General features: G+C 45.0%; 1 protein-coding gene across 14 annotated transcripts in view; it reads left to right on the top strand.

The window, feature by feature from the left end:
• Nucleotides 1-15,937, top strand: part of LOC139541431 (exocyst complex component 2-like) — a 177,581-nt gene that overhangs the window by 31,778 nt on the left and 129,866 nt on the right. For all 14 annotated transcript variants that reach the window (XR_011668343.1, XM_071346079.1, XM_071346085.1 and 11 more), the window contains 5 exons: nucleotides 9,400-9,480; nucleotides 10,663-10,808; nucleotides 11,408-11,489; nucleotides 12,401-12,503; nucleotides 14,729-14,847. Coding sequence is in view for 13 of the 14 variants with exons in the window: in XM_071346079.1 (XP_071202180.1) it covers nucleotides 9,400-9,480; nucleotides 10,663-10,808; nucleotides 11,408-11,489; nucleotides 12,401-12,503; nucleotides 14,729-14,847 (531 nt within the window). In the remaining variant the exon portion in view is untranslated. The remainder of the gene's footprint in view (nucleotides 1-9,399; nucleotides 9,481-10,662; nucleotides 10,809-11,407; nucleotides 11,490-12,400; nucleotides 12,504-14,728; nucleotides 14,848-15,937) is intronic.

Consider the following 15,937-nt stretch of genomic DNA (forward strand, 5'->3'; position numbering starts at 1 on the left):
AGAATAAGACAGGTGTGGTTTGGGATAGCATTAGTGTGGTGTTTTACAGTGGGAGTTAGAATAAGACAGGTATGGTTTGGGATAACATTAGTGTGGTGTTTTACAGTGGGAGTTAGAATAAGACAGGTGTGGTTTGGGATAGCATTAGTGTGGTGTTTTACAGTGGGAGTTAGAATAAGACAGGTGTGGTTTGGGATAACATTAGTGTGGTGTTTTACAGTGGGAGTTAGAATAAGACAGGTATGGTTTGGGATAACATTAGTGTGGTGTTTTACAGTGGGAGTTAGAATAAGACAGGTGTGGTTTGGGATAACATTAGTGTGGTGTTTTACAGTGGGAGTTAGAATAAGACAGGTGTGGTTTGGGATAACATTAGTGTGGTGTTTTACAGTGGGAGTTAGAATAAGACCGGTATGGTTTGGGATAACATTAGTGTGGTGTTTTACCGTGCTTCTACACCTGCATTGCTTGCTGTTTGGGGTTTTAGGCTGGGTTTCTGTACAGCACTTCGAGATATTAGCTGATGTACGAAGGGCTATATAAAATAAACTTGATTGATAACAGTAGTGTGGTGTTTTACAGTGGGAGTTAGAATAAGACAGGTGTGGTTTGGGATAACATTAGTGTGGTGTTTTACAGTGGGAGTTAGAATAAGACCGGTATGGTTTGGGATAACATTAGTGTGGTGTTTTACAGTGGGAGTTAGAATAAGACAGGTGTGGTTTGGGATAACATTAGTGTGGTGTTTTACAGTGGGAGTTAGAATAAGACAGGTGTGGTTTGGGATAACATTAGTTTGGTGTTTTACAGTGGGAGTTAGAATAAGACAGGTATGGTTTGGGATAACATTAGTGTGGTGTTTTACAGTGGGAGTTAGAATAAGACAGGTGTGGTTTGGGATAACATTAGTGTGGTGTTTTACAGTGGGAGTTAGAATAAGACAGGTGTGGTTTGGGATAACATTAGTGTGGTGTTTTACAGTGGGAGTTAGAATAAGACAGGTGTGGTTTGGGATAACATTAGTGTGGTGTTTTACAGTGGGAGTTAGAATAAGACAGGTGTGGTTTGGGATAACATTAGTGTGGTGTTTTACAGTGGGAGTTAGAATAAGACACGTGTGGTTTGGGATAACATTAGTGTGGTGTTTTACAGTGGGAGTTAGAATAAGACAGGTGTGGTTTGGGATAACATTAGTGTGGTGTTTTACAGTGGGAGTTAGAATACGACCGGTATGGTTTGGGATAACATTAGTGTGGTGTTTTACAGTGGGAGTTAGAATAAGACCGGTATGGTTTGGGATAACATTAGTGTGGTGTTTTACAGTGGGAGTTAGAATAAGACAGGTGTGGTTTGGAATAACATTAGTGTGGTGTTTTACAGTGGGAGTTAGAATAAGACAGGTGTGGTTTGGGATAACATTAGTGTGGTGTTTTACAGTGGGAGTTAGAATAAGACCGGTATGGTTTGGGATAACATTAGTGTGGTGTTTTACCGTGCTTCTACACCTGCATTGCTTGCTGTTTGGGGTTTTAGGCTGGGTTTCTGTACAGCACTTCGAGATATTAGCTGATGTACGAAGGGCTATATAAAATAAACTTGATTGATAACATTAGTGTGGTGTTTTACAGTGGGAGTTAGAATAAGACAGGTGTGGTTTGGGATAACATTAGTGTGGTGTTTTCCAGTGGGAGTTAGAATAAGACCGGTATGGTTTGGGATAACATTAGTGTGGTGTTTTACAGTGGGAGTTAGAATAAGACAGGTGTGGTTTGGGATAACATTAGTGTGGTGTTTTACAGTGGGAGTTAGAATAAGACAGGTGTGGTTTGGGATAACATTAGTTTGGTGTTTTACAGTGGGAGTTAGAATAAGACAGGTATGGTTTGGGATAACATTAGTGTGGTGTTTTACAGTGGGAGTTAGAATAAGACAGGTGTGGTTTGGGATAACATTAGTGTGGTGTTTTACAGTGGGAGTTAGAATAAGACAGGTGTGGTTTGGGATAACATTAGTGTGGTGTTTTACAGTGGGAGTTAGAATAAGACAGGTGTGGTTTGGGATAACATTAGTGTGGTGTTTTACAGTGGGAGTTAGAATAAGACAGGTGTGGTTTGGGATAACATTAGTGTGGTGTTTTACAGTGGGAGTTAGAATACGACCGGTATGGTTTGGGATAACATTAGTGTGGTGTTTTACAGTGGGAGTTAGAATAAGACCGGTATGGTTTGGGATAACATTAGTGTGGTGTTTTACAGTGGGAGTTAGAATAAGACAGGTGTGGTTTGGGATAACATTAGTGTGGTGTTTTACAGTGGGAGTTAGAATAAGACAGGTGTGGTTTGGGATAACATTAGTGTGGTGTTTTACAGTGGGAGTTAGAATAAGACAGGTGTGGTTTGGGATAACATTAGTGTGGTGTTTTACAGTGGGAGTTAGAATAAGACACGTGTGGTTTGGGATAACATTAGTGTGGTGTTTTACAGTGGGAGTTAGAATACGACCGGTATGGTTTGGGATAACGTTAGTGTGGTGTTTTACAGTGGGAGTTAGAATAAGACTGGTATGGTTTGGGATAACATTAGTGTGGTGTTTTACAGTGGGAGTTAGAATAAGACAGGTGTGGTTTGGGATAACATTAGTGTGGTGTTTTACAGTGGGAGTTAGAATAAGACAGGTGTGGTTTGGGATAACATTAGTGTGGTGTTTTACAGTGGGAGTTAGAATAAGACACGTGTGGTTTGGGATAACATTAGTGTGGTGTTTTACAGTGGGAGTTAGAATACGACCGGTATGGTTTGGGATAACGTTAGTGTGGTGTTTTACAGTGGGAGTTAGAATAAGACTGGTATGGTTTGGGATAACATTAGTGTGGTGTTTTACAGTGGGAGTTAGAATAAGACAGGTGTGGTTTGGGATAACATTAGTGTGGTGTTTTACAGTGGGAGTTAGAATAAGACAGGTGTGGTTTGGGATAACATTAGTGTGGTGTTTTACAGTGGGAGTTAGAATAAGACACGTGTGGTTCGGGATAACATTAGTGTGGTGTTTTACAGTGGGAGTTAGAATAAGACCGGTGTGGTTTGGGATAACATTAGTGTGGTGTTTTACAGTGGGAGTTAGAATAAGACCGGTATGGTTTGGGATAACATTAGTGTGGTGTTTTACAGTGGGAGTTAGAATAAGACAGGTGTGGTTTGGGATAACATTAGTGTGGTGTTTTACAGTGGGAGTTAGAATAAGACCGGTATGGTTTGGGATAACATTAGTGTGGTGTTTTACAATGGGAGTTAGAATAAGACAGGTGTGGTTTGGGATAACATTAGTGTGGTGTTTTACAGTGGGAGTTAGAATAAGACCGGTATGGTTTGGGATAACATTAGTGTGGTGTTTTACAGTGGGAGTTAGAATAAGACAGGTGTGGTTTGGGATAACATTAGTGTGGTGTTTTACAGTGGGAGTTAGAATAAGACCGGTATGGTTTGGGATAACATTAGTGTGGTGTTTTACAGTGGGAGTTAGAATAAGACCGGTATGGTTTGGCATAACATTAGTTTGGTGTTTTACAGTGGGAGTTAGAATAAGACAGGTATGGTTTGGGATAACATTAGTGTGGTGTTTTACAGTGGGAGTTAGAATAAGACAGGTATGGTTTGGGATAACATTAGTGTGGTGTTTTACAGTGGGAGTTAGAATAAGACAGGTGTGGTTTGGCATAACATTAGTTTGGTGTTTTACAGTGGGAGTTAGAATAAGACAGGTGTGGTTTGGGATAACATTAGTGTGGTGTTTTACAGTGGGAGTTAGAATAAGACAGGTGTGGTTTGGGATTACATTAGTGTGGTGTTTTACAGTGGGAGTTAGAATAAGACAGGTGTGGTTTGGGATAACATTAGTGTGGTGTTTTACAGTGGGAGTTAGAATAAGACAGGTGTGGTTTGGGACAACATTAGTGTGGTGTTTTACAGTGGGAGTTAGAATAAGACAGGTGTGGTTTGGGATAACATTAGTGTGGTGTTTTACAGTGGGAGTTAGAATAAGACAGGTGTGGTTTGGGACAACATTAGTGTGGTGTTTTACAGTGAGAGTTAGAATAAGACAGGTGTGGTTTGGGATAACATTAGTGTGGTGTTTTACAGTGGGCATATAATCTAAGGACTTCCTGACCATTCCTCAGAACTCTGATGGACGTGTGGAAGCTGGCCTCTAGGTTTGTGTGTATGTGGGTTTTTTTTTGTCACATGTGCCGAACACAGCAGGTGTAGACCTTACAGTGAAATGCTTACTTACAAGCCCTTAACCAACAATGCAGTTTTAAGAAAAATAATTGTTAAAGTATTTGCTTAAATAAAATATTACAAATCGAAAATGGAAAAATATCAAATAATTTAAGAGCAACAGTAAAATAACAGTAGGGAGGCTATATGCAGGGGGTACCGGTACAGAGTCAATGTGCTGGGGCACAGGATTTGGGCGTGCACACGTTCGCGCAGTGTGTTCTAGCAGTGGTTGATTAAAGAGGCGTGTGTGTGTGTGTCAGCAGAGCACCACTCCACCGCAGTGTACCACAGTTGTGCTAGCCAATCACAACACGCTTAATTCATCTTCATTAAAACGGCATCAGCTCTCACATGTCAATCACAGTGCTGCCTGTAGCAAGGCCATCTAGTTCTGTACTGCTTTCCTATTAGAACCGTAGAGTGGAGTGTGCGGATTCATTACACAAATACACACACACCTACTAACGTACACACATACTAACATACACACTTACTGACACTTGCCACCCATACGCACTGAGACACATGCACACGCATACACACACATGTATACCCAAACAGACGCACACACACTCCCATGGCCTTTCTGATTCACTCTGATAACTCTGAGGTAACATTTTGACTGCTGTCGCTCTGCCAGGTAGCTCAGTCAAATCAATTGTTCAACTTCATCAGTCATATTTTTGTCTGTTTACTCGAATTCCCCTCATAGCCACTCAGTTACTTCCCCTGACTATTTATATGTCTCAGTCATTATTATGATTGCTTTCCGTATGTAATGTTTGTGCCCGGGTGGAGCAGGGGGGCCTGAATCCGAGGCAGTGTTTTCATTGTTAGCGTCTGAATGTAAATAAACGGAGCAGGGCAACACAATGCAGGCCAGAGCAATAGGGATGATAACGGTCCTAATATGACCGAGGGGAACAATACAGTCCCTTTCTCACGTTCACTCTGCTGAGCGTGCCCATTATGAGCCAAAATGGGAAGAGCAGGAGTCCTCAGTGACCCAGGAAATAATGCACCCTCAGATGGACTCATGGCCTGTGAACCAGGAAGCAATGGACCATAAGATGACAAGTCAATTGACCTGTGTCATTAGGCTGTACTTCACTGTAAAGGTTTGAGAGTATATTTTGCCTCCTTACAGCACGTCTGTCAAGCTCATTCCACGGAGGGCCGAGTGTCTGCAGGTTTTACATTTTTACTTTCAATTAAGACCTAGACAACCAGGTGAGGGGAGTTCCTTACTAATTAGTGACCTTAATTTATCAATCAAGTACGAGGGTGGAGGGAAAACCCGCCGATCCTCGGCCCTCCGTGGAATGAGTTTGACATGTGCCTTACAGCATATATAGTCCTGTGATTATGTCTGTTTTTAGGGAGATGATTCTGAGGCCCTTGTTTGTTTTGGTTATTGAGAATGTCTCAGCGCTAGTCCTGGTATGGATAGTAAGCTTGATGTATGGTTCAAGTTACATACAATAGTCAGGTATGGTCAGGGTAAGCTTTAGTAACGTGCCAGCCATCTTGTTCTGAACCAGACGGCACTTGGCGGCTCCAGCAGTTGCTCACTGCCAGGTCCAGTTAGCACAGCTGTCTGCAAAACTGTGAATCCTTTCTTTGTCTGTCTCTCTCCATGTTTGGCAAGTCGTCTGAGTCATTCTAAATTAGCTCTGCTTCAGGTGTTGCTGTACAAATTTAAAGGAAATTAATGATGAAGGCTGTGTGTGTCTGAGCGTGTGTGTGTTTGTCTGTGCTTCTGAGTGTGTGTGTGTGTCTGTTTCTCAGCATGTGTTACATTAAAAGTGGCAAGGTACTAATAGCTGTTTAGCCTGTGGTGCTTCCAGCTCATTTAATCACCATTTAATGGCTTTTATTTTTAGTCTCCTCCTCAGTTTATTTTCTCTTCTGGCTACATGTGCGAATTTTATTGATGGCTCTCGTAAAAGCCAGTGGTGTTTTATTATTAAGAGAGAGCAGGGGAGTTGGGATCGCAGTGTGGAAATAAGGAAGGAATGTCTCTGCATGGACCAAATCTAGAATATGAAATGAGTTCTGTTCAACCAATTTTTTTTTTAAACAAGTGGTGTGTTTTAAGAATCCATGAGATTCTTCTCTTTATCCTCTTCTCTCTCTCCTGTCATAATCTCTCTCTACTTTCTCTCTTTTGTCTTGCCCTCCTCATCCCTTCCTCTCTTCTCATTTAATCTCCTCCAACAGAAACGTGTGTGCGTGCGCATTTGCCACTGATGTCTCAGTAATAATGTCGGTGTATGTTTCCCTGCTGGGTTTAAACACACAGTTTAGCACCAGGCACTAACTGGCTAACCCCACCCATCCTCATCCCACAGCACTATTTATGGCTAGTTTGGTTAGTGCAGTGGCTAGGCCAAATGCTAACCTCAGTGCGTCTAGTGTTGTGGACAGTGATAAGCTCTCTCCATTTAGGGAATGGAAACTACAGCCAACTGTTGCTCCCTAAACATGCTTACTTCACTGCTTATTACACCCTTCTTACACTGCTCCCCTTCTCTATTAGACTGAGGCTTGTAGATACATAGTGCAGAGAAGAGGAGGGTACATCGAGGGGTTACTTGAGGTCAAAGGTCAGACGACCTCGATGTCTAGGGTCACCCACCCAGTGGACCAGGGGCTGGGTAAAACAGGGAGTGAAGGAATAGTTCTCTAAAATCTCTGTGTGACCCAGAGCAGACAGGCTGTTGAAAGGCATGGGGGGGGTTCATAGTTCATAGTCATAGTTGAGGGCTGTTTGGTTAGGCTGATCCGCTGACAAACTGAACCATGTTTCACAGGGGTCTTCTGAGACCTGGCTGACTGACTAACTGGCTCACTGATTGACAGAGAGGCCGGGTTCCTTCTTTTTGCAGGGGGGCCTCAGAAGAATTATGAAATTTGATGTTTTTCATTGTTGTGTGAAAAGGAAGTGGCCCTGCGATACAGGAAACGGACCACCGCTACCGTGTTCCAAAATCCCATATTTCCCAGGGCCGTATTCCCGACGCTCCGAACCTCCGACTCCGGTGCATAGTCAGGAGTCAAAACATCTCCAACTTCAGAACCCAGGGAGGCTGTATTTTTATTTTGTATCCATTCTTTTCAATGGGTTCCAGGAAGCTGAGTGGGGGCTGCCTGTGTCTCTTCCTCCGCTCCTGTGTGTGTGTGTGTGTGTGTGTGTGTGTGTGTGTGTGTGTGTGTGTGTGTGTGTGTGTGTGTGTGTGTGTGTGTGTGTGTGTGTGTGTGTGTGTGTGTGTGTGTGTGTGTGTGTGTGTGTGTGTGTGTGTGTGTGTGTGTGTGTGTGTGTGTGTGTGTTATCCGGAGGCTGTCGGGGTGTTTAGGTTAGCCGTGACGTCATGACCACGGCAGCGAGTATGTGTGACAGACAGAGAGGACACACAGCTGGCAGGGGGCACGGGGGTCTCTGCAGAGACAAAAACCAGGACCCTGAGGGTGTGTGTGTGTTTGTACAATACACTAGACTTCTCTCTACTCTATACTTTTCAGAGCAGATGGTATTATTCTTCCATAAAACCTCTGGTCTCCCTGTTTCTGTCTGTATGCTAAGTAAGTCTATGGTTCCTGCCCTGGTCCTCTGAATGTCCTCTGGCCATTCTGCTTGAGTTGGTTCAGTGATGGCCGTGTCGATTTAGGCAGCCATGACAAGATGGCATGTTTGATTAGTGAGGTTCAGGAGTACCTCAGCCTCTCTGCCTCAAGGCTCCCGTCTTTCAGAACAGGACCCACATTTATTTACAGAACTCTCTCTCCCCTTTCTCTTTTTCCTTCCTTCGTTCCTTTTCTCTCGCTTTGTTCCGTTTTAGCTGACAGTCATTGTTTTCAGTGGAGCGAATGAGGGTGAGAGAGTGGTGAAAAGCAGAGAATAAGAAAAAGGGGCTTGAAAGGGGGATGACATCCTTTTTCTCTTTCCCTTGTGTCAGTGTTTCTCGTCTCGTACCCTAGCCTCCCCCATTTCGCCCCCTCTTTCTTCTCTCCCCTCCATCCTCTCCTCTCACCCTACTCTCTCCCCAACTCCTCTCCTCTGTCCTCCTCTCTCCCCCCTCTCCATCTTCTCTCCCACCCTCCATCTTCTCCTTCTCTCTCTCTCTCTCCCCCTCCCCTTCTCCATCTTCTCTCTGCCCCTCTCCTCTCCCCCCTCAATAAATGCTCACTGCCCCTCTCAGCACCCAGCTGCCCCACTACAGTCATTTGAGCAGCCCTGATACTCACTCACTCACTCACTCACTCACTCACTCACTCTCACACACACACACACACATTAATTACTGCAGACCAATTCTGACCTCTCTTCTATCTCCTTTTCTTCTCCTCTTCTCACCTTTTACACTCTACCTTTCATCTACTTCTCCTTGCCTTACCACACCAGCACGATTTCCTACTCAGTGTTGATGTTGGACTGTGGACCCCCCAGATCTTTATTCATTAGTGTTGTATAGTCAACCTGACACAAGCAGCATCCCTCTCAGCAGTAGAAATAGTGCTCTCCAGTCTTCAAGCTCTCCTCACCCAAATAGTCTTCCTCCAACTGATAAAACATTTGGATGTACATTTCCTCTGAGTCTCTTGGTCTTTGGGTGCACAGTATCTACAGTCTATGTTCAAAATGGATCAGTCTTCTTTCCCCTAGATTATTTTCCAGTCAGGTTACAAAGGCCCCCAAAGGAACATCAAATGCTAATCTGGAGTGGATGTTGATTGGGGGTACCAATTCAGTCAGGTTAGGTCAAGTGGATCAGTTACAGTAGCTGTGATCAGGTCAGTGGTTGGCGTGGGAACGGTTGAGAGGGGCGTGGTCAGAGTCAGACAGAAGCCACTGGGGCAGAGGCTGTTTATTGTTTTAACTTCAGTTCCTCAAATTGGAATCTCATAATTACGCATGTTAGATTGAGCAGTAGAGGCAGTCTGTGATTACAGAACACACAGAGACCTTAAAATAACTTGAATAACTCTATCTCTCTTTATCTTTCTCTATGTCTCTATATAGCTCAGATTTTTTTTCTTGTCTCCTTTGATTGAACAGAATACTTGTAGCATCCATGACAACTAGTCATGGTGTTGAATAAAACTTTATTGTTTTTTTTTACAGCGATCCACCAGAGATTGGAGTCTGATGGGACAGAGAAGGTGGAGGGCTCCATGACACAGCGCCTGGAGAACGTCCTCAACAGTAAGCCTTCCATCTTTCTATCCATCCATACATCTGCAATATGCATCCGTCCACCCATCTGTTCATTCATCCATCCATCTATTCACTCTCTGTTAATCTCTCTACCTCTCAGTTGGAACATACACCAATTCATAGGTCAAATCAAATCAGTAGTATGTATTGTAATCTGAAGGCAGACATCATCCCAGCTGACATTGTTTAGACTACCTTCTATCTCTATAGGAAGTCCAATTAGCAGGAAGTTTCTTCAGAAAACACCACCTACTTAACTATCAATCTGTTTGAGGATAGATAGAGTGCGGTTTCGCCTCCTCGCCACCCACCAATTATCTCACACACACACACCACGTTGTGTGTGTTCGTTTTTCCCTGTCTGTAGAGTGTCTCTTCCAGCTAGATCCTCTGTCCCTGTCTCCCATCTCATACATGATAATGTGACTCCTATAATGGAGTATCAATAAACAGGTCCTCAGGGTTGAAGGTAAATAAACCTCCCTCCCGGACGCTGCTTTCATCCCCACAGCCCCAGACAGACATACATGTGGGCCCACAGCCGAGAGCTCAGCAACCGCACACCTCCATAACTCCCTACATGTGGGCCTTCAGCCCGAGAGTAACCGAGCCACCCCTCCCCCACCTTCCAGTCACCACACACACCAGTGGGTCTACACAATCACAAACATCCCCCCGAAATATCAAACAGCATGACAACTCGTCAGTCAGAGCGCAGAGTGGGGAGTGAAAAATGTGAAATATTTCTCTGTTCGCTGTTTCAATGTTTTTCCTTTTGAGATTTGGTGGGGGCGAGGGGGCTAACCCCTTTTTCTGATTAAAATCATTTTAGAGAGTCCTTGTTTTTTCTTTTTTTGCCGGCACATCCGAGGCCACCCACAAAGCCGGAGAGTAGCGTGTGAATGGCCCTGGGAGGGAGAGAGAAGGAAAGACTGAGAGATAGCTGTCATGCTCTCCTTACTGAATCTCTCTCTCTACCTCTCTGCCTAGTTCAGGTAGCTTCCTGGCACACAGCTTCCTGGCACACAGGCCACAGAGGGAAACCAGATTCTCGTCTGAAAGATGATATGTATTAGTAGTAAAAAAAACAACGATATTTTGGGGGATACTCGCCCTTTCTCTCTCTCTCCTTCCTTCTCTCTACCCCCCCCCCCCCCCCCCCCATCTCAGGAGCCAGTGATACAGCAGACACTTTGTTCCAGGAGGTTTTGGGGAGGAAGGATAAAGCTGACTCAACACGTAACGCCCTCAACGTTCTGCAACGCTTCAAGTTCCTCTTTAACCTGCCGCTCAACATTGAACGAAACATACACAAGGTATACAGAACACACACACACACACACACACACACACACACACACACACACACACACACACACACACACACACACACACACACACACACACACACACACACGCCCCTCAACATAGAGCGCAACATACACAAGGTGCCCATACACACACATATGTGGACACAGATACACATACGGATGCACACACCCACATATCTATACACTAACACACACACACACACACACACACACACACACACACACACACACACACACACACACACACACACACACAGCATACACACACGTACAGACACACACACACATTTCTATATACACACACACACACAGCATACACACCTCTCTCTACCTGTCGCTCATCATCAAGCACAGTATCCAGAAGGTGGTGCTACAGAGGCATGAATGTGTGTAGGGTGTATTGTGTATTCAGTTTACAATGCTAGAGTCTCATCTTGACATGTTCCTGTCCACTGTAGATATGAGCTTTTTTCTGTGTTACAAAATTCAACCAATGTGATATTGTTACAGTGAGAGTTTAATGTTGTTGTGTTCTCTCTACATGTTATAATCATAAAGTATTATGTTGTTGTGTTCTCTCTCAGGGAGATTATGATGTGGTGATCAACGACTATGAGAAAGCCAAGTCTCTGTTTGGTAACACTGAGGTCCCCGTCTTTAAAAAAGGTAGGATAAAGTGAAAGACATTCAATTACGCTCCTCCTACACCACCTCAACTGACAGACGCCATAACGTATTAACCCAGCCACACACACACACACACACACACACAACCAAAGAGTTTTATTTTATTTGAATTGTTTTATTTCACCTTTATTTAACCAGGTAGGCTAGTTGAGAACAAGTTCTCATTTACAACTGCGACCTGGCCAAGATGAAGCAAAGCAGTGCAACACAAACAACAACAACACATGGAATAAACAAACGTACAGTCAATAATACAATAGAAAAAGTCTATATACAATATGTGCAAATGAGGTAGGATAAGGGAGGTAAAGCAATAAATAGGCCATGGTGGCAAAGTAGTTACAATATAGCAATTAAACACTGGAATGGTAGATGTGCAGAAGATGAATGTGCAAGTAGAGATACTGGGGTGAAAAGGAGCAAGATAAATAAATAAATACAGTATGGGAATGAGGTAGTTGGATGGGCTATTTACAGATGGGCAGGTGCAGTGATCACTGCAGTGACAGGTGCAGTGATCTGTGAGCTGCTCTGACAGCTGGTGCTTAAAGCTAGTGAGGGAGATATGAGTCTCCAGCTTCAGTGATTTTTGCAGTTCGTTCCAGTCATTGGCAGCAGAGAACTGTCAGGAAAGGCGGCCAAAGGAAGAATTGGCTTTGGGGGTGACCAGTGAGATATACCTGCTGGAGCGCGTGCTACGGGTGGATGCTGCTATGGTCAATTTGTAAGTCTGCTAAATGACTTAAATGTAAATGTAAATGTGACCAGTGAGCTGAGATAAGGCGGGGCTTTACCTAGCAGAGACTTGTAGATGACCTGGAGCCAGTGGGTCATATACTGTACTGCAACCGAGTAAGTGTGATCCTCTCCTCCTGTGTGTCTGTCTATAGTGTATGCCGAGGTGGAGACTAGGATCGGGGCTCTGAGGAGTCTGCTGCTGGACAAGCTACTGGAGACGCCATCTACCTTGCATGACCAAAAGAGATACATCAGGTGTCAGTAGACTTCATGTATATGTACTGTAGTGAGGAAGACAGTGTGTTCCATTCGCACCATTCTCACTGCCCTCTCTCACTTTCTATATGTTTATCTCTCGTATACCTGTCTACAAAGCCTTGCTTGCTCTTCCGCTTTCTCTCTTACTTCCCTGTCTCTCCTTAAATACTATCTGTCTGTCGCTCTTTCTCTCCTTATTACTCTATTTCCCTCTCCCTCGCTCTCCTTTTTCCTCTTTTCCGCTCTCCATCTTTCTCTCTTCCCCCTTCTCCTGCTCCCTCGTTCTCTTCTACTCCTCTCCCTCCATCCTCATAGTTGTGGTCTGTGATAGTTTATTATTACTCAGAACGACCCGTCAGAACCAGAGAGAGCAGCTCACGATCACAGCAGCCATCTTTCATCCTCCTACATTACATTAGAGCTAGCTGGCTTTAAACATCCACCATGTCAAACCTCCTGTTTACCTTACACCCATTAGGGGGAACCTAACCATTAGGGGGAACCTCTCTGGTGGGGGTTGTGGTGGAGTAAAGTCAGACATGGTTTCAAATGGTTTCAAATAGTATTTGTTTCCCTTCAAATATTTTAGTTGCTCTTGATAGAAATGGCCTGATTTAAAAATGGAACCAACAGAATAGTCCCAAATGGGCAAACCGTGCCCATCTGGAACTCCAGGCTGGCTTAATCGAATGCTAAAAACAATTTGAAAGGAAACAAATACTGTTTGAATCCAAATAGTTGGCTTGTTGTGTTTTGTAGGGGTTTGGGGGCTGGAGGTTCCCTTGTAATGAGGAACAAATTATTCTGGTCTGGTCGGGTCTGCCTGTTATGTGATGGTGTCAGCCCACAATGAGAGACTAGAGAGTAACTCACTCATTTGAGATGATCCCACACAGTACTGAGTGATTTGCAGGGAATGTAGTGGGGAAGAGGACTGTGAATAGGGGATGAGGGTTTTGGTGATGAGATGGGGATGAGAGTGTTGGGGAGGGGATGAGGGTTTTGGGGATGAGTTGGGGAGGGGATGAGGGTTTTGGGCATGAGTTGGGGAGAGGATGATGGTTTTGAGGATGAGTTGGGGAGGGTTTGGGGGATGAGTTGGGGCGGGGATACGGGTTTTGGGGATGAGTTGGGGAGGGGATGAGGGTTTTGGGGATGAGTTGGGGAGGGGATGAGGGTTTTGGGGATGAGTTGGGGAGGGGATGAGGGTTTTGGGCATGAGTTGGGGAGGGGATGAGGGTTTTGGGCATGAGTTGGGGAGGGGATGAGGGTTTAGGGAATGGGGAGGGGAGGAGGGTTTTGGGAATGAGTTGGGGAGGGGATGAGGGTTTTGGGGATGAGTTGGGGAGGGGATGAGGGTTTTGGGCATGAGATGGGGATGAGGGTTTTGGGGATGAGTTGGGGAGGGGATGAGGGTTTGGGGATGAGTTGGCGAGAGGATTAGGGTTTTTGGGGATGAGTTGGGGAGGGGATGATGGTTTTGAGGATGAGTTGGGGAGGGTTTGGGGGATGAGTTGGGGTGGGGATGAAGGTTTTGGGGATGAGTTTTGGGGATGATGGTTTTGGGAATGAGTTGGGGAGGGGATACGGGCTTTGGGGAGGGGATGAGGGTTTTGGGATGAGTTGGGGAGGGGATGAGGGTTTTGAGGATGAGTTGGGGAGGGGATGAGGGTTTTGGGGATGAGGAGGGGATGAGGGTTTGGGGGATGCGTTGGGGAGGGGATGAGGGTTTTGGGGATGAGTTGGGGAGGGGATGAGGGTTTTGGGGATGAGTTGGGGAGGGGATGAGTTGGGGAGGGGATGAGGGTTTTGAGGATGAGTTGGGGAGGGGATGAGGGTTTTGGGGATGAGTTGGGGAGGGGATGAGGGTTTTGAGGATGAGTTGGGGAGGGGATGAGGGTTTTGGGGCTGAGTTGAGGAGGGGATGAGGGTTTTGGGGATGCGTTGGGGAGGGGATGAGGGTTTTGGGGATGAGTTGGGGAGGGGATGAGGGTTTTGGGGATGAGTTGGGGAGGGGATGAGGGTTTGGGGATGTTTTGGGGATGAGGTTAAGGCAAAGGCTACAGGAGATGGAGGTTGCTGGGTTTAGACCTAAATCTGAAGTGTCATGTTGAAGTGTTTGTTTTAAACCCATTTCTTACCTGAGTGTGTCAGCATTGACGACATCACCTGTGAAGTGCTGTGCCCACATTCTAATTCTTACCTGTGTGTGTTCCTTCCAGGTATCTGTCTGACCTGCATGCACCAGGGGACCCTGCCTGGCAGTGTATCTATGCCCAGCACAAGTGGATCCTCGGTCTGATGCAGAACTGCAAGGAGGAGTTTATCAATGACCAGAGAGGTGAGTTACAGACACACACGCACACGCGCACGCACACACACACACACACACACACACACACACACACACACACACACACACACACACACACACACACACACACACACACACACACACACACACAGATCCACACACAGAGTCACACACACAAACAATATAGAAAGAAAAGCCCTTATTTCCCCATTTCAGTCAGACTGGTTAGGTTGACTAAGAGAATTCTTGCATTCTCTTTGCCATATCCCGACACACTCCCCTTTTCCTCTCTTGCTCTTTTTCTCCTCGTCCCTCTCTCTCCCCTTTTCCATCTCTCGTTCTGACAGAGTCAGTGTGTTTATTTTTTCATGAGCGTATGAATAAGATGAAAGAGGGGGACTCTTGGCGTTGGACTTGGGTTTCAGGGCCCGACACACACTGCGTGCGGCCGCACAGATGGATTGGAACAATTAACCCCAATTAAGCTGTTTCTCTGTTAAATCAGCCAGCAGGAAAATGTGGATGTGAAGCCATCCTCTCAGGAAGAATAGTACAGCAACCCATGAGCACACACACACACACACACACACACACACACACACACACACACACACACACACACACACACACACACACACACACACACACACACACACACACACACACACACACACACACACACACACACACACACACACACTCAAACACACATGCTAACCTCTCACCATTACAATAAAGAGAGGTTAGCATGTCTTGGGGGTATGATATCTTTGCGTCTGTAACTTTCTCACTCATTATTCATGATTCATTCAGGACTACACTCTTAGAAAGGTGCAATCTAGGACCTAAATGGGTTCTTCGGCTGTCCCCTATTTGAATAACCCTTTTGGGTTCCATGTAAAACCCTTTACACAGAGGGTTCTACGTGGAACCCAAAAGAGTTCTCCTAATGGGGACAGCCGAAGAACCCTTTTGGACCATTTTGTTCTAAGCGTGTATGTATAATCATGGTAGCATCCACATTAATGTAGAAGTGTTTAGAAACATATTCTATTCTTTTTTTACAATAAAAGTGACTCCACAATTCATAATTTACCATTAATTTCTATTGGGCATA

Source organism: Salvelinus alpinus, chromosome 16, assembly GCF_045679555.1.
Source record: "Salvelinus alpinus chromosome 16, SLU_Salpinus.1, whole genome shotgun sequence".
In the NCBI taxonomy this organism is placed as follows: domain Eukaryota; kingdom Metazoa; phylum Chordata; class Actinopteri; order Salmoniformes; family Salmonidae; genus Salvelinus; species Salvelinus alpinus.